Source organism: Staurois parvus, unplaced genomic scaffold (genome assembly GCF_062004578.1).
Source record: "Staurois parvus isolate SC_StPar_1 unplaced genomic scaffold, SC_StPar_1.0 ptg000327l, whole genome shotgun sequence".
NCBI lineage: Eukaryota > Metazoa > Chordata > Amphibia > Anura > Ranidae > Staurois > Staurois parvus.
In genome coordinates, this window is record NW_028318123.1 from 4257393 (window position 1) to 4274187 (window position 16795).

Sequence of the window (16795 nt, forward strand, 5' to 3'; positions counted from 1 at the left end):
CAAGTTGAGAGTGTTCAACCCTAAGTTTTCTCCTGATGATGCACGTTTGCGTGAAACAGCTGTAGAGAGAGATTGTATTTTGATATTTCAGTGGTCCCAGCACCACTCCCGTGAGTTTGGTGGCTAAACATGTATATGAATTCCTTTTGGTTGGATGTTTTAACATATGTCCATTATGTTATTGGTTGTGGATATGTCTTTTTAATAAAATTACTACACTATAAGACCTTTTTTATTGTTGATGGTCTTCTGTGGTCTCAATGGGCTAAGAAAATGGTGGAGAGAGATTGATTCATTTGGAGCACGTCTTCATTGTCTAACAAAGCGCTGTTTGCTGTTCTGTTCATTTAGACAGCAATTGCGTCTGGTGAGTGTGCATTTTTATTTAAGGTGGAGGTCAAGCCCTATCCAAGTCACGATATGAAGAAAAGTTACATAGGAGAAGACTGTCCTTAAATATTTGATATTGTTGAACTGTTTATTCCTTTTTTGATTAACACACTTGTCACGGGTGTTGTTGGTTTTTATTTAATTTGTTTTTTATTAGCGCCGCAAACAACTGTATTTATGTATTATTTTGGTGTTTTTTTTGTGTATGAACATTTTTTGCTAGCAGCTAGTCTTTATTACTGAGCACTGACACCTTTTTTTTGCTGCCCGTACAGCACATGCCCTGAACACAGCACCATGTTACGCTAAAGGGTTTAGAGCATTAATAAACTGAGCAAAATAATAAAAAATTGCATACTAGCACATTATGTGAAACCTAAACCCTCCAATAGTGTCTTGCCACTGCCGACAGGACTTCGATCTTCACCCGGTCTTGCTTCCTGGTTCGCGGGCTCCAACGTTTTGAATGGCTGAGCCACGATGGCATCACTTTCGCGAATGCGCGCAGAAGTCATGGCCACAAAACAGAGCTCCGAAGGGACGGCACGAGTATGCTGTTCCTTCAGAGCGCATGCGCCGGTGATGTCACAAGTGTGATTACACAAATAAATATCTCCTAAACAGTGCAAGTTTAGGAGATATTTACAGTACCTACAGGTAAGTATTATTATTGGCTTACCTGTAGGTAAAAAGATATACAAAACAACTTTTCTACCATACTAATTGAATTTAAACATGCTTGGGACAAACATAGGTCTATACCCAGACAAATAAAATAATAATTAAACAAAAAACTGTCCCATGTATCTGGGCCCCAGTTTCCCATCGGAGTGCCATGGCGGTTGCCGGTATGTGGAGGGGAAAGAGGAGAGTGGACAAACATGCACTCTCCTCCCCTTCTTTGTGTCACCAGGTAGGCAACCTGTATGAAGTCACTTCTGGGTCATGGCTATCCTTTTCCTGGCTAGAATAGCCCTGGATACGTGTATTACAATGCAATAAAAATCATCACATTTGTGTCCCCTATGTGAAGAAAAAAAAAATTAAGTAATTTTTTTTCTTAATTACAAAAAATAAAGTTACACCCAAGCACATAGCAATTCTCCCCAAAAAACTTTTGAGACCCTCCCACCCCACATATACACACGTATGAACTTAAACACACAAATGGGGAGCCCACATGTGAAAACATTGATTGCGATACACATGTTACATATCGCCACACACGCAGGAGTGAGAACAATAATTCTAGCTCATAGAAAATATATGGTACTGAAGTTTGTCGCCATTTTAGTGGTGCACACAAATTTTACGGTTTGGCATGTTGGATATCTATTTACTTGGCATAACCTCATCTTTTATATTTTACCAAAAATGTGGGTAATTTATTGTGTTTGTTTTCCCTAAAATTTACTTTTATGTGTGTGTTTTACTGAATTGTTGCATTCCTAGACATTGTCTCCCATTGTAATGTACAGCGCTGACCAAACTGTTGGCGCTATATAAATACTGTATAATAATAATAATAATAATAATAATAATAATATCGTGTGACATATAAAATTGGAACTACCACTATTTTATTCTCTAGGGTGTCTGCTTTCAGAAGATATACAATGTTTGGGGCGGGGGGGATTTGTGTAATTTTCAGGCCTGAAATAATTTTTTAAGCATGTGTGCAAAAAACAGCTCTGGCAGCAAAAGGGTTAAAGGAGTTTAGAGGTAGGGGCGTTTAGAGGCAGAAAAAAGGCACTGCCAGCATGTCCAGGAGCAAAAGCACTTTGACAGGTATAAACGCAACTAAACGTGTGCTAACGCTAGGCATGTTTAGCACTTGAGCCATAATTCACAAGGTCACAAGGTGTGGTTGGGCTGCGAGAACCTTAGTGCTGTCCCTAAGTAACCAGAACAAGAGAAAAAAAGATCTTGTTCTATGTATGATTTATTAAGGAAACAATACGTGAAAACAGTGTATTTGTATTATTTACTTACAGAACTAGTTGAACAATGCAATGCTGCATTTGCTATTGTCCTTTCTTACAATGTTATTAGTAGTCTTCTGTTCTTTATTTCTAGTTTTCTTTTTTTTTTCTTTGGAAGTAAGATGTTATTTACATGCCTGGAAAAATGTACTTGCCTACAAAGCCACAGAATGTTGCCTAATGGCCAGAGAAGGGTTATCACATTGTTCATTCCCGACCACAAGGAAGCCATGCTGTATTGATGGTTTATCTTGAGGCCATATATTGTTATTGTTGGAGCATGGGAAGTATAATTTGTGGCAGAATCACAAGGAACTGTGTTTTTAACATTTTACCCTTTCAGGGATTCAGTCCATGTTCATATCCATTCATTATTATTATTATTATACAGGATTTATATAGCGCTAACAGTTTGCTCAGCGCTTTACAATATAACAGGAGACAATACAGCAATGATACAGTTCAATACAAGAGGGTTAGGAGGGCCCTGCTCCTTGGAGCTTACAATCTAGGATCCTTGTAGAATTTGAGCTGTCTTTTTTTTTCTTTTTGCAGTTTGGATCAACAATGAATAAGACCACAGAAAGAAACTGTATTTAGCTTGTTGGTATATTTCTAGTGTGGATACAATATACTGAAAATGTATTATCACCAGGGTAGGATTTACTATTGGCCACACTAGGTATATGCCTATAGGTAGCACAGGTAAAAAGATGGTTTTTCTAATTATTAGGTGCAATTTTTTTCTACATCATCAGTAGGAGTAATCATCTCCTTTAAGGTTCTTCACAATTTCCCCCGATATTATAAAGTATTCCTATATTTTTTATTCGGACCAGAAAAACCCAAAACATTTGTTTTGAAGAGGTGATCCTAACAGAAGGGTGCATCTAAAGGCTCCAGAGATTCCACAACAAGCTCAGACAATAATAATAACTGCATTGCATCTAAATAGTGAACATGGAGCTAATAATCATAAACTAGCATCCCTGAAGAAACCCTGAACATTGTGATACGCAGGGGGAGATTTACTAAAACTGGAGCACACAGAATCTGGTGCGCTGTGCTTAGTAACCAATCAGCTTCTAACTTCAGCTTTGACAATAAGACTCTGGTCACATGCGACTTGGCATGCAATTTGCCATGCCATGCGACTTGCATATCACATGGCAAGTCACCCCCTATTGTTCGCAATTACAGCGGTAATATCGGTGCAATTCCAACTTGAACAGAGCCACACCGATTTTGGTGCGACTTTCATAGACATATGTGTCTTGCAAGATGCAGATGTCTTGCAAGTCGCACCTCAAGCCAGAATACCATCCAACTTTGAAATCATGCAACTTCACTGGAAGTCTCACCATTTTAACGTTGGACTGGTGTGACCAGGGTGTAAAACCTACACTAATGCAGGCCATAGATGGGTCGAAAATCGTCCGATTTTCCGTCGAAAATAAAATCGGCTGATTTTCGGATTGTTAGTGGGCTAAATGTTCGGCCGTTTTTCGGTATTTTGGCAGATTTTTTTTATCGGTAAAGTTGGAAAAAAAATCGGCCGATTTTGCCGATCGGCCGATTTTCGTGGCAATAATGGGCAAATCGGCCAATCTTTTACCGATAAAAAAATCTGCGCATGAGCAGTGACCTGCAAGAGGAAGACAAAAAGAAGAAGAAAAAAGAAGAGGATGAAGAAGAAGAAGAGGAAGAGGATGAAGAAGAAGAGGAGAAAGAAGAAGAGTATGAAGAAGAAGAGGAAGAAGAAGAAGAGGATGAAGAAGAAGAGGAAGATGAAGAAGAGGATGAAGAAGCTGAAGAAGAGGAAGAAGAGGATGAAGAAGCTGAAGAAGAGGATGAAAAAGAGGAAGAAGGAGAGGATGAAGAAGAGGAAGAAGAAGAGGATGAAGAAGAAGAGGATGAAGAAGAGGAAGCAGAAGAAGAGGAGGAAGAAGATAAGGATGAAGAAGAAGAGGATGAAGAAGAAGAAGAGGATGAAGAAGAAGAGGATGAAGAAGAAGAGAAAGAAGAAGAATAGGATGAAGAAGAAGAGGAAGATGAAGAAGAGGATGAAGAAGCTGAAGAAGAGGATGAAGAAGAGGATGAAGAAGCTGAAGAAGAGGATGAAGAAGAGGATGAAGAAGAAGAGGAAGAAGAAGAGGAAGAAGAAGAAGAAGAGGATGAAGAATAGGAAGAAGAAGAGGATGAAGAAGATGAAGAAGAGGAAGCAGAAGAAGAGGAGGAAGAAGAAGACGATGAAGAAGAGGATGAAGAAGAGGAAGAAGAAGAGGATGAAGAAGAAGAGGAAGATGAAGAAGAGGATGAAGAAGAAGAGGAAGAAGAAGAGGATGAAGAAGAAGAGGAAGATGAAGAAGAGGATGAAGAAGAAGAGGATGAAGAAGAAGAAGAGGATGAAGAAGAAGAGGAATTATAGTCCAGCAAAAAGTGTCCCTGCAGAGAGCTCCGCTATTTCTTTGACAGTTCCTTGACATTTATAGTGGCTGCAACATTGTATCTATTTGTTTCCGAATAAAAACATCTGTATCCTAAATGGATACAAATAGATACATTGTTGCAACTGCTATAAATGTTAAGGAACTGTCAAAGAAATAGCTGAGCTCTCTGCAGGGACACTTTTTGCCAGCTGTAGACGGGATGAAAATCGGCCGATTTTTTTTACCGTTGCTGGTAACGTCGGCCACTTGAACGACCGATTTTTCGTTTTTTGTAAAGAAAATCGGCCGATTTTCGACCCATCTATGGCCTGCATAAACCTAGGCTAATTGGCTGTTATGCACAGCTGCACCAGATTCTATGTGCACCAGTTTTAGTAACTCTCCCCCACAGTAACAAGTGTTTAAAGGTTTCCAAAAAATCACACGTTTAAACAAATCTATACCTAGGACTTCTGGATTTATTAAAAAAGAATAGGTTGAGACCTTTAGAATAATTTAGGTGTTACATTTTTTTATTTTTATTTATTTCAGGTGCTTATTAAGCTCTGTCAATTTATGCAGCGCTTTACATATATACTGTATATATATTGTACATTCACATCAGCCCCTAACCTTCAAGGGGCTTACAATCTAAATGTATTACAGTGGCCATACATAAACCAAAATTTGTCCGGTTCAGCAGGGACCAACTGAATTTCGATCAATGTATGGAACAGGGTGGTTGTACAGGAGTCAGTCTACCAATGTTCTTTTGTACAACCGCCCTGTCAGATTTTCTCCACTCAGTCAGTTATACTCTTATACACTATAAGACCTCATGCACATTGGACGTTTTGATAACGCTGGTAACGTTAGCTGTGTAAAGCCACATTAAACGTGAGTTTTTCATCTTTTTTTTAGCATTTTGCATTAGCGTTTAGTGGCGTTTTGCCGTGTTTTTCAGCGTTAGAGCGTTTTTACAGTTAAAAAACTCCACTAGTTCTGTTTTTTTTCCAGCGTTTTTCCAGTTAAAAAACTCCACTAGTTCTGTTTTTTTTTCCAGCCAAAAAACGTCCCAGCCAAAAAAGGTTGATTACAGTCTATATGTGCATGGACACATAGGATAACATGCTTGCGGGTTTACTAGCTGTAGAAAAAAAAACATCAAAAGCCAAAAACAGCAGCTGTAAAAACGTCAAGTGTGCATGAGGACTGAGGCTGTACCCTTTAACACTGATCAGTGCATTCTGACAGCGGGGAGGTATCCCTCTGTCAGAATACAATAGCTCAGCGGGAAGGATACCCGTGTGTGGATAGGGAATCAAGTCAGTATTTTTTTTTTTTTTTTTTTTTTGGTTAAATGAAAAAAAAACGGACCAATCTGTGGCCAGCTTTAAATTCAAAAGAAATTTGACATTTCAGACTGGGTTGTATAATAGATGTTTCGGTGTTACAAATCATGTATTAGATTTCAGTAGTGACTTGACCAGATCCCTCTCCAAATCTGGTAGGGTTAACAGTCTCAGTCTTGGATGTACTGCAGATATATACAGTAGCTATTAGGATCAGAGCACTGGAAGTACATCCATTTTTCAGGATGGATTAGTACCTGTAGTTTTGGCTATCTGCGCTCCTTCTAACAGCAGCGTTGGGCATCACAGCCATATAGGGTTGTCACCTCATCCCTCTAACTCTAAAACCAAACACATATTAATTACACAGGTTTTGTGGCTGATTAAGGTGGTAATTAAACTCACTTAGGGGTCAATTGACTAAAGGTTACCGCATGCGATAACACGATCACATGGCTCATTTGCATAAATTATCGTATGAGATAATAAAAGAGTCAAGTCATCAAAGTACAATATCGAATATGAGGTAAATACTGCATATTTGCTAAAATAGTGAGATAATTACCGCAAAAAAAAACATGAGATAAATAATTAAGTCAAATTCATTAAAAAACACACATTCATTATTTATCACCATGTGTTTGCTGGCGGTATTTTAGAAATGTACAAATGACAATTAGAGGAACTCTGCACTGGCCAGAAAGTTAACAGTATACAATGAATCAGTGTAAAAATGTTCTCTTCTGAGCTCAGGAATGAGAATAAAATATTTCATCAGAGGGAGATCATTTTGTGAATGAAAGTACAGTACAATGTTTTCATTGTTTCGCAGTATTAATGTGTGCATTCTGGTGCAATGTTAGCCTGAAAAAAAACGGAAAAAAAACCCCCTAAAAATAACGCAAGATTTAGGTGCTAAATATCGCATTGCATAAATATTTCACGCATGCAGTAAATAACGCATGCTTTTTAGTGAATTGACCACTTTTGAAAAAAATACCGCATGAGTTATTTTAACTCGAAAATTCAGGCGGTATTTATCTCTTAGTGAATTGACCCCTTAGTGCCTTATATGCATTAATTTAGCCTCAGAACCCGTGTAATTAACCACTTCCCGTCTGCCCCATGTAGATAAATGGCCGGACAGGAGCGTTGCCTATGCAGGTTGACGTTTCTAAACATCCTCCCGCATACATTGCCTGTGCGCGCTCTCTGGGAGCGTGCAGCACTGCGATCGGTGCCCGCTGTGTCCGGACACAGATCGCTGTGCGGGACTTCTGTGTGAGGTCCAATCAGTGATCACATGAATAGTAGTAAACAAGATGTCACTTCCTGACATCATTGCTTACTACGTGTGAAATCTGTGAATGATCACAGAGGTCACATGGTACAAGGCTATTCACAACAGCCTTGTACCATGTGACCAGCTGTGACCAATCACAGCTCTCACAGTATTTGTCAATGGCTGCAGGAATGCAGCCAGAAAAAAGGAGAAATTATTGCTTTTACAGCCTTTATGGGAGTAAAAGCAATCAGTGTAAAAAAGAAAAAAAAAATCTTCATCACCCCCCACAAGTAGTACAGTGTCACTATGGTGACACTGTACTGCTAGGGTGACAGTATGTTAAAAAAAAAACTAATAATATAAAATAAAAATGTAGAAATTTTTTTTGAAAAAGTATAATTTTTGGTTATAGACTAATTTGTTTGTTTTTTTTTTTAACTAAAACATAGATGAATACAATTTGGCCAAGATTTATAAAGAAAGATTATTTATTTGCAAAATTTTATAAGAAAAACACCCTTTTTTCAAAAATTTGGGACTTTTGCATTTATATAGCAAAAAAATTTAAATCCCAGTGGTGAATGAATGCCACCAAAATAAAGTTTTATCTATCTAAAAAAAAGCAAAAACATTTATATGGGTACAGTGTTGCATGACCGCGCAATTGTCATTCAAAGTGTGATAGCACTGAAAGCTAAAAATTGGCCTGGACCGGAAGGGGGTGAAAATGTCTGAACTTGAAGTGGTTAATATGTGTTCTGGCTTCAAGGGGTGAGGTGGCAACCCTACAGCCATAGAAAATAGGTTTTAAAACTTCTCATCTAGAACTTCCTTTATTACGGTGGCTACTTTCAATCTAAATGGTCCCGCTGTATGTGGGAATGCAGCCACTCTTTGCTTCTCATTTCCGACACAGACTACAGTATTACATGAAACCGCATCCAGCACTGGCATGTAAAAGAACAGAGAAAATTACTGTTCAATAAACTCCGCCCATGGTCTCCAGTGCAATAGCAGGAACAAAAAGAGCATGTATGTGTAGTTAATTTAGCTGGTAGATAGATGGGATTCTCGTTTCAGAAGGCTGGTGTATTTGATCACAAGCTATGTGCACTGCTCACACACAGAGATACAGGAACTGAAGGCAAAGGAGCCTATGCCAGGGGTACGTGATCAGGAAACTTTAAAGGATAAAAAATGGAGACCTATCTCTTTAGAGGATTGACATGAAATCTAGTCCAACAAAACAAAGAGTCCTATTAATGTCCTAACCATGGAATACAATTATTAGTTGCTATTTGGTACCATTGTCTTTCATGAATGATATCAGGGTACCCTCCTGGTGTTTTAGTGGGTGCAGTGCTGAGAGCACATGTTGTTTTTGGTCTCAAACTTACCAGATAATTTAAAGTTTTCTAGATAGATCCCAACCAAAGAACCCGGTCGAAGCCCTTCTGAATCAAAAATGTCTGAATTTACTAAATTAAAAATCTGTTTACTCACCCATAATTTTACTGCCTCAAACCAGGCAATAGCTAGGTCTTGGAGAAAGCCAAATATCGGTATTGAGGAGCTTAAATTTGCATTAATATGTGCATGACATATGAAACGGTGGCCACACTGGATGATAGCCTATCAAAATTTCACAAAATCTGAGAGCCCTGGATTACATACTACTTTGCCGTAGACTTTGACCGTACCCTTCTTACTATTTTCTTAATGAGGTCCTTGACATTGTGAACCCATTCTAACAACGCCAGTTATTCCTTCCTCTCCTACTATTCTCCCCTCCACCACCACCTTTTTCCCTCCTCTCTCTTCTCTCTTTTCTCCTTTCCCCTCCCTTTCCCTACCTACCTGTTCCACTGCTTGGCCTTCCCCTTTATTTCCTCTGCTGATCTTTCCTGGACACTGTTCCTTTTTTTCTTTCTGATCACCTACCACAGAGATTCACTATTTTTAAAGTGATTCTAAACCTTCTTTAAAAAAATAAAATAAATAATATGCCATACTTATCTGCTCTGTGCAGTGATTTTGCACAGAGCACCCCTGAACCTCCTGTTCAGGGGTCCCTCGCCAGCACTCCTGGCTGCTTCTCTTCAGTGAGTGCCCCCAAAAGAAGCTACCTCCTATGTGGGCACTTGTGCAGGCTCAATCCCAAGCTGTGCTGCCTGCATCCATAGACATAGAAAGCGTGGCTTGGACCGCCCTCCTATTTCATCTCACAGGATTTGATTGACAGCAGCAGAAGCCAATGGCTCTCGCTGCTGCCCATCTGCCCTATGAGGAGAGAATGAGAGCAGAGAGAGCCACTGCTCTTTGGATTGAGATTGGGAACAAGTACGTATTTGGGGGGGGGGGGGGGGGTCCCGGTCAAAGAAGGTTTATTTACCATAATGCAGAGAATGCATTAAATTAAAAAAACCTTAGGCCGTTAGATCCTCTTTAAGTAATTTTGCCCCTAACTACAATCCCGGGATAAAATATTCCTGGGATTTTAATTTTTAACGCACATCTGATTGCTATAAGAGATTAATAACATGCCTTGTTGTGTTGAATGATAGTCTTGTGTGGTCTTCTATACTTTCAATGTTTTCTTATCTGTAATATGACAAAAACTTTATAAAAAATTAATAAAACCAAAAAAATTTTTATGTGAAACTTTAATTTTTAGGGTACTGTTTAAGCACCGTTAACATTTTGAGATGTTTCCTATAACATATCTTCATGTTTTGTGTTTAGGTCCACTTTAAATGTTAATTAGCCAGCAAGTGGTGTCCTATCTTTAATATCTGTTTTTTTGTATTTCCGTAGAATCCAGTCACTGGACTGCTCCCTGCCAGTAAGGAACAGAAAGATGCATGGGTTCGAGACAACGTGTACAGCATCCTGGCTGTGTGGGGCCTGGGGATGGCGTATAGGAAGAACGCTGACCGGGATGAGGATAAAGCCAAAGCCTATGAACTAGAACAGGTATAACAATAAATTTACCACTAGTATTTGCATACAATGGGAAATTGTTCCAATGGTCTAATCACAGAGGAAATAAAATAGAATGGATTTTTAGATGATAAAATCGAATAGGTATTAATTCGTGTTGTTATAGTAACAGTATTATAATAATTCTTCTCATTGGAGAAAAAAGCCTTTGCCAGAGATGCGGTCACATAACTGATGTATGGTGCTCTGTTTTGATACATTATTTGGAGTTTAAGAGAAGTATAAAATGTATTCAGCATGTATATTGCAATGTGAGAAGTCTCTGTAGATAACCCACCACTCTCTAAATTCAGGTTTTCATTGCTTAGGTTTTAGGAAATATATGTAAAAATAAAGGTAGCATGTGCTAGATATTTTTTTGAACTAGGTCAGGTCACCATCTATTCCACCACTATTCCCACAATACTCATAATTATATAAAATCATGCATGAACACCAGAAGATGACAGTGCCCTGTGCTTTGTAAATCAAGTGTAGGCCTCATAGCAACAATAGCCACTTGCCCTCCAAAGGATTTCTCCCCCTTCCTGACCAGACCATTTTTTGCGATACATCGCTGCATTACTTTAACTGACAATTGTGCTGTCATGCAACGCCGTACATTAATGAAATTTATGTCATTTTTTCCCACAAATAGAGCTTTCTTTTTGTGGTATTTGATCACCTCTGCGCTTTTTATTTTTTATGCTATAAACAAAAAAATACAATATTTTTGACTTTTTGCTATAAAACATATCTAATAAAAAATGTTTTAAATAAAATTTCTTCATAAATGTAGGCCAAAATGTATTCTGCTACATGTGTCAATTAATTGAAAGTTATAGCGTCTACCAATGGCAGTATGTATACTGGAATTGTTATTTTTATTTTTTTTATACTAGTAATGATGGCAATCAGTGACTTATTACGGAACTGTGGCGGGCATTCTGACATTGGGGGGAACTGACTAACTGCCACTGACATCCTCAGTGACACTTATACAGTGACCAGTGCTAATAAAAAGCTGTACTAATGACACTGGGCAGGGAGGGGTTAACATCAGGGTTAACTGTGTGCTGTGTGTGTTTTACTGTGTGCTGTGTGCTACTAGGAAGACATGCTGCTTTGTATCTCTCTGCTGTACAAAACAGAATGTCCATAGCTGCGCGGATAGGGTGGTGCGTGCGCACTGCCGCCCTGTAGCAGTACTTCTGCTATAGGGTGGAGGGCAACTGGACAAGACTTCACAGGCAAGCAATATTAACATTATTCTTTCTTCTTTAATAGAGGAAAAAGTGCTTGTGTCATCCATTGTACATAAGAGCCCCCTGCATAAAGCTGGACTTATATGAGTCAGTTTTTTTCGTTCAGCCAGCGGGTTGAAGTTCTAAGGATCTTCAAGTAGGTTAGATTTTAACTGCTCTCTAGGTTCACGCTGGACATTTTCCCCCTACTGCCTGTATCAGTGACAGATGGAATAACCCAAAGTGAAGGGAAGTCTCACCCTGGTAAATTGTCATTGGAACAGTTATCCCTACTGGGTTTATTTTTCATGTACTGCTCCAGTAAGAACTCTAAAATATAAAATTTCCCCTCACTCTCTATCCTAATGAAGGTGGTCCTCAGGATAAAAAGTGAGGGTAATCTCACAGCAATAAAAACTTGACAGAGGATAAAGTGGTTGTAAACCTCAGACATGAAATATGAACAAAGCATATCCCTCTATAGTGTGTACATGTCTCAATTAGGAGCACAAAGTGTCATTTCTGTCTGTTGCCTCATTCCTCTGCTATCAGCATGAATCACTTCTAACAAGTTTTCCCGACACCGAGAGAAAAATGGTGACAGGGGAAGGAGCTCCAGCAGATTGAGCTGTGTGGAGGGGGTGTGTCCCTTCCCTCCAATCAGCTCTCAGAGCTCTCCTCACTGAGCTCTGCAGTGTGTAATTTCAGCTCTCCGCCCCCTTTTTTTCTGTCAGCTCAGACAAACTTTATAAATTCTGAATTTTGAATGGATGTAAAAAAGAGAAAACTGCAAAAAGTTATGCAGGAGGATTTGTTTCATCTCTGTGAATCACTTGAGGCCAGTCACTTCACTAGGTATATGTAAGGGTCTACAACCACTGTAAAAGATAATCCCTGGGCTGCCCCAAAACCTTATGTCGGATATAATACTTGATTTATATAGGAGGGGTCTAATAAAGAGTAATACCCTAATTCACAGTTCTGCGATCTTCTCTTCTGCCCCGGAATATGGTGGGCCTTCAGTGAGATGGCCGTTGGTCCTGTACTGTATTTGATGGCGTCAGCAACACAACCAACCTGATAAGGCGATGACTGTGAAATAAGGTAAGTATTACTCTCTGTTAGATCCTCTCTTGACAAAACAAGCATCATACCCTGCATCTGCTGGGGCACTAACTGACACTATATTTTAGGAGAGCCTTGAGAATCTTAACACTTCCTCAGCTCTCCCCAAAGCTAGAAAAAATTGGTTTGAGTTTAGGATTTCTGGGAATTGGATGCTGGCTTGCTGTAAATGCCGTTTGAATTTGGCTTTGGGGTGTGAGTGTACTGGAGAAAAAATGTTCTAAGAAAATATGCACCGTGCGTGTCTGCTGTTGTACTCATAAGGAAAAATAACTTTTTAAAAATGTTTTTGCACTTCATTAAAGAACAATTCTTAATTGGAATAGCTTGTGTGAATGTACCAGTGCCATAGTTTAGTCACATAGATTTATTAAAAAAAAAAAAAGAATCTAAATCTAAACCATATGCTGGTTTTGGGGGAAAATAAAGTTTTTCTGAGAAAGAAAAATAGTCCCATCTAAATCATCAATATACATTGCTAGGGTTTAAGCAAACATTATTGTATATCCTTACTTCTTTTCTATTATGTAGACGCTGAGAAAGGCAATTTTAGTGCACTTGCTGAAATCTTTCATAATGAGTACTAAACGGGAGGATCTGCCTTTATGATAATGAAACAACCGTATTCTTGTAATAAGGAGTATTGTACACGTCAATCCCTCTGGATTTGAATCCCAGTAAACCTGAACACTGACCTGGATGCTACAACAGGTTTCTTGAAATTTGCTCTCAAACATTCAAGCTTCATTCACAATGGCACGCCTGTTTTTCTACACTCAGTAGAAGTCATTTGGGAAATATAAACAACTTTCATGCCTATCAGATCACTTTTTCCTGCATTTAGATGTTCCTACTTGAAAGCAGCGTTAGCCGCATTTAGTCATGTTTACATGTGTTTACACGCAATTAAAGTATCTAGTCTTGTACGCACAGAATTCTAATTTCTCTAAATGATGATCTTAAATCCAGGCTCAGATTAGCAAACATGGAGAGAACAAACACCGGCCACATCGTGTAATACTGCTTCATAAGAATTAAATGTGTTCATAAAAATGTACTCATTATTAATATTATTATTACTATAATACAGGATTTATATAGCACCAACAGTTTACGCAGCACTTTACAATATAAGGGGGACAGTACAATTACAATACTGTTCGATACAGAAGGAACTGGAGGGCCCTGCTCATGGAGCTTACAATCTAAAGGGAGGGGGAGGTGGTACAAAAGGTAATAGCTGCCGGGGATGATCTGATGGAGGTGACTCAAGTGCAGTTCTTAGGTGGAGGTGGGGTAGGCCTCCCGGAATAAATGAGTTTTCAAGGATCGTCTAAAGGTGGACAGGATCTAACCGGATATACTGGGGCAAGGAGTTCCAGAGGATTGGAGAGGCTCTGGAGAAGTCCTGGAGGCGAGCGTGGGAGGAGGTAATAAAGGAACTAGAGAGCAGGAGGTCTTGGGAGGAGTGGAGAGGACAGTTTGAGCAATATGTGCAGATGAGGTTGGTGATGTAGCTGGGGGCGATGTGGATGACCTTGTATGTTGTGGTTAGTATCTTGAATTGTATTTTGAATTTTATACGTTGGGCTAGTGGAAGCCACTCATAATGAGAAGTATTGGAGGCAAGCATGTAAACACCACCACGCTCCAGCTAGCGGACATGAAGACGTCACAACTAATCTCCTCTCAATGTGTTTTATCACAAGATGACTTTGTCAGGAGAAAGGATCTAACAGAAATGCTTCAGATGGAGCCTAGTCATGACGTCATCATGTCCACCTGTTCAAATGTGGTGGTGTTTACATGCTTGTCTCCTATACTTCTCTTTGTGAGTACCTTTTTTTGTGGATATGTTTGATTCTTATGAAGCAGTATCACATGATGTAGTCTGTGTTTGTTCCCTTCTCCATGTTTGCCAATTTGAGGCTAGGTTTAAGATCATTGCGGCCTTGTCTGTGGAATGCTGCAGATAAAGTATGCTGGGGATGCTTTGACATTTACAACCACAAATGCTGAAGACTTCCTATAGTTTAGAGGTTATTCCCATTTGTGTACACTATTGGTGTGGAAACACTAAAGATGTCAATGAATTGAAGTACATTCTTTCAAAGCACACTTGTTGAAGGGAACTTTTTGTTGTTTCCCTGAACTATTGATACGTTCCAGCAGGTATAATTTATTCAGTGTGAAAGTTATATTTCTTAAATTGTTTACAATAAAAACTTATTTATATATATATGTTTTCACATTATAGTATTTTTAAAGAGATAACACACCTTTTTCCTTTCATATTTATTTAATCTTGTATTCAGACAGTCTAAGTGTTGGTTCCTTAAATACTTACACTAAGCGCAAGGTTTTTCCAGGTTGATATAATTGTTGGTAGGTTGCATGCAGCAGAGCTGGACACTGCACCTCTCCTTTCCTGATGCACTAAAACACAGGCAGCTGAACAGCTTTGTATGCAAACCTAGAGGTTACCTTCAATGCAAGAAAGAACATTTGAATTTCTTTGGCAGTTACAGAGAATTACATCTGAGTGCAGGGTAAAATAGAGGATTTATAGCAGCATACAGGGCTACAGTTACTAGTTTAAAATGTACTGACTATACTATGACTATTTGGCTGTAGAAATGGGAATAAATGGTCATTTATGTCTTCCATAAACTCTATGCTAGGCACCTCCAGCTGCATAACAAATATATATTTTATCATATATCTATTACTAGCCAATGTGTGTCCATCCTGGGCACAGGAGAAACTATGATAGTGAAAGCAGTACAGTACTGGGTGACTCAGAGGGAGAAAAGTGGGGGTGATCAGCGATGTAAAAGAAATGTGCCCTTTCCATTCACTGGAGGCAATGGATGTAGAGCTTTAGTGCAGTATAGCCATTTTATAATGTACAATGTATGCAGGAGGTCGTAAACATGTGATAGCATGGTTTAGAGGGCATAAAGTACAAAAGTGGTTCTCAAGTATATGTATCTTTATGAAAGCCATTGCTTTCTAAGGACCCTCTAGCTTGGATAACATTAACAAGCCCTTGATGTGTCTAAATATATTACATGTTTTCCCAGCAATTAACTGACTTAAAATACCTACTGTACTATACACACTATACTGTATATATACAGTCACCAAATGCTACTGAATATGTACTATGAACGCTGCATATATCAGCACTTTTCCATTACTGTCAAAGTAAATATGCACACAGCATACTCCTTTTTCAGCACTGCACCTGCACATTTCTCCCTTGACTGCCACTGTATCTACGCATTTTACAACTGACCCCCCAATGTACAAGCACATTAAATATCACAAACTACTGCACTGCATATGTTGTAGACTGCTAAACTCTATGCACTATATGCATGTACTGTATGTACATTATATTATACATTCATACCTTTGTTAAAGATGAATTAAAGGTATAGTATATTTTTACAGCATTGTCAATGTATATAATGTATAGGCCATTGCAGGCAGTATGGAATATAGGACAGGTACACTGAAAAGGTTTATTTATGCACAGTTCTCATAGCATCCTGTTCAAGTATTATTTTACATAGAAACACACAGAAGGTTCTGGCATCATGTAGTATGAACAATAGAGTACAGATTAAATTTCTCTAGATCTCAGAAAACCAGAACAACTTGTTTCTGTGTTATACTTTGTATAGTGAAAACTACAAAGAAAATACAGTAATATAAACTAGAGCGGTTGAATGTAAAATAAAATTATTGCTTATGTTTAATTCCTGGAAATTATGTTATTAGGGTTAACAAGCATTCAACATTTATGTTTGAGTTGTTCAGTTTAGAAATGTTTAATGCTTAATTAGGGTATCAGTGCTCAGCATAAATGAGTACAACTCAACAGATTTGAGATACTACAAAATACTCCCACAAATGCTGGCCATTGATTGAAAACAAGATTTGTTAATTTGCACACACGAAAAAGTATTTTTCCTAACAAATTCATTCAAGACCATGTTGGAAA

At 38.6% G+C, this 16795-nt stretch overlaps 1 protein-coding gene across 3 annotated transcripts in view; it reads left to right on the plus strand.

Annotated features, from left to right (window-relative positions):
• The window catches only part of PHKA2 (phosphorylase kinase regulatory subunit alpha 2), a 154650-nt gene that overhangs the window by 41479 nt on the left and 96376 nt on the right, over positions 1-16795 (plus strand). For all 3 annotated transcript variants that reach the window (XM_089683895.1, XM_089683894.1, XM_089683896.1), the window contains exon 3: positions 10253-10411. In XM_089683895.1, the coding sequence (XP_089540021.1) occupies positions 10253-10411 (159 nt within the window). The remainder of the gene's footprint in view (positions 1-10252; positions 10412-16795) is intronic.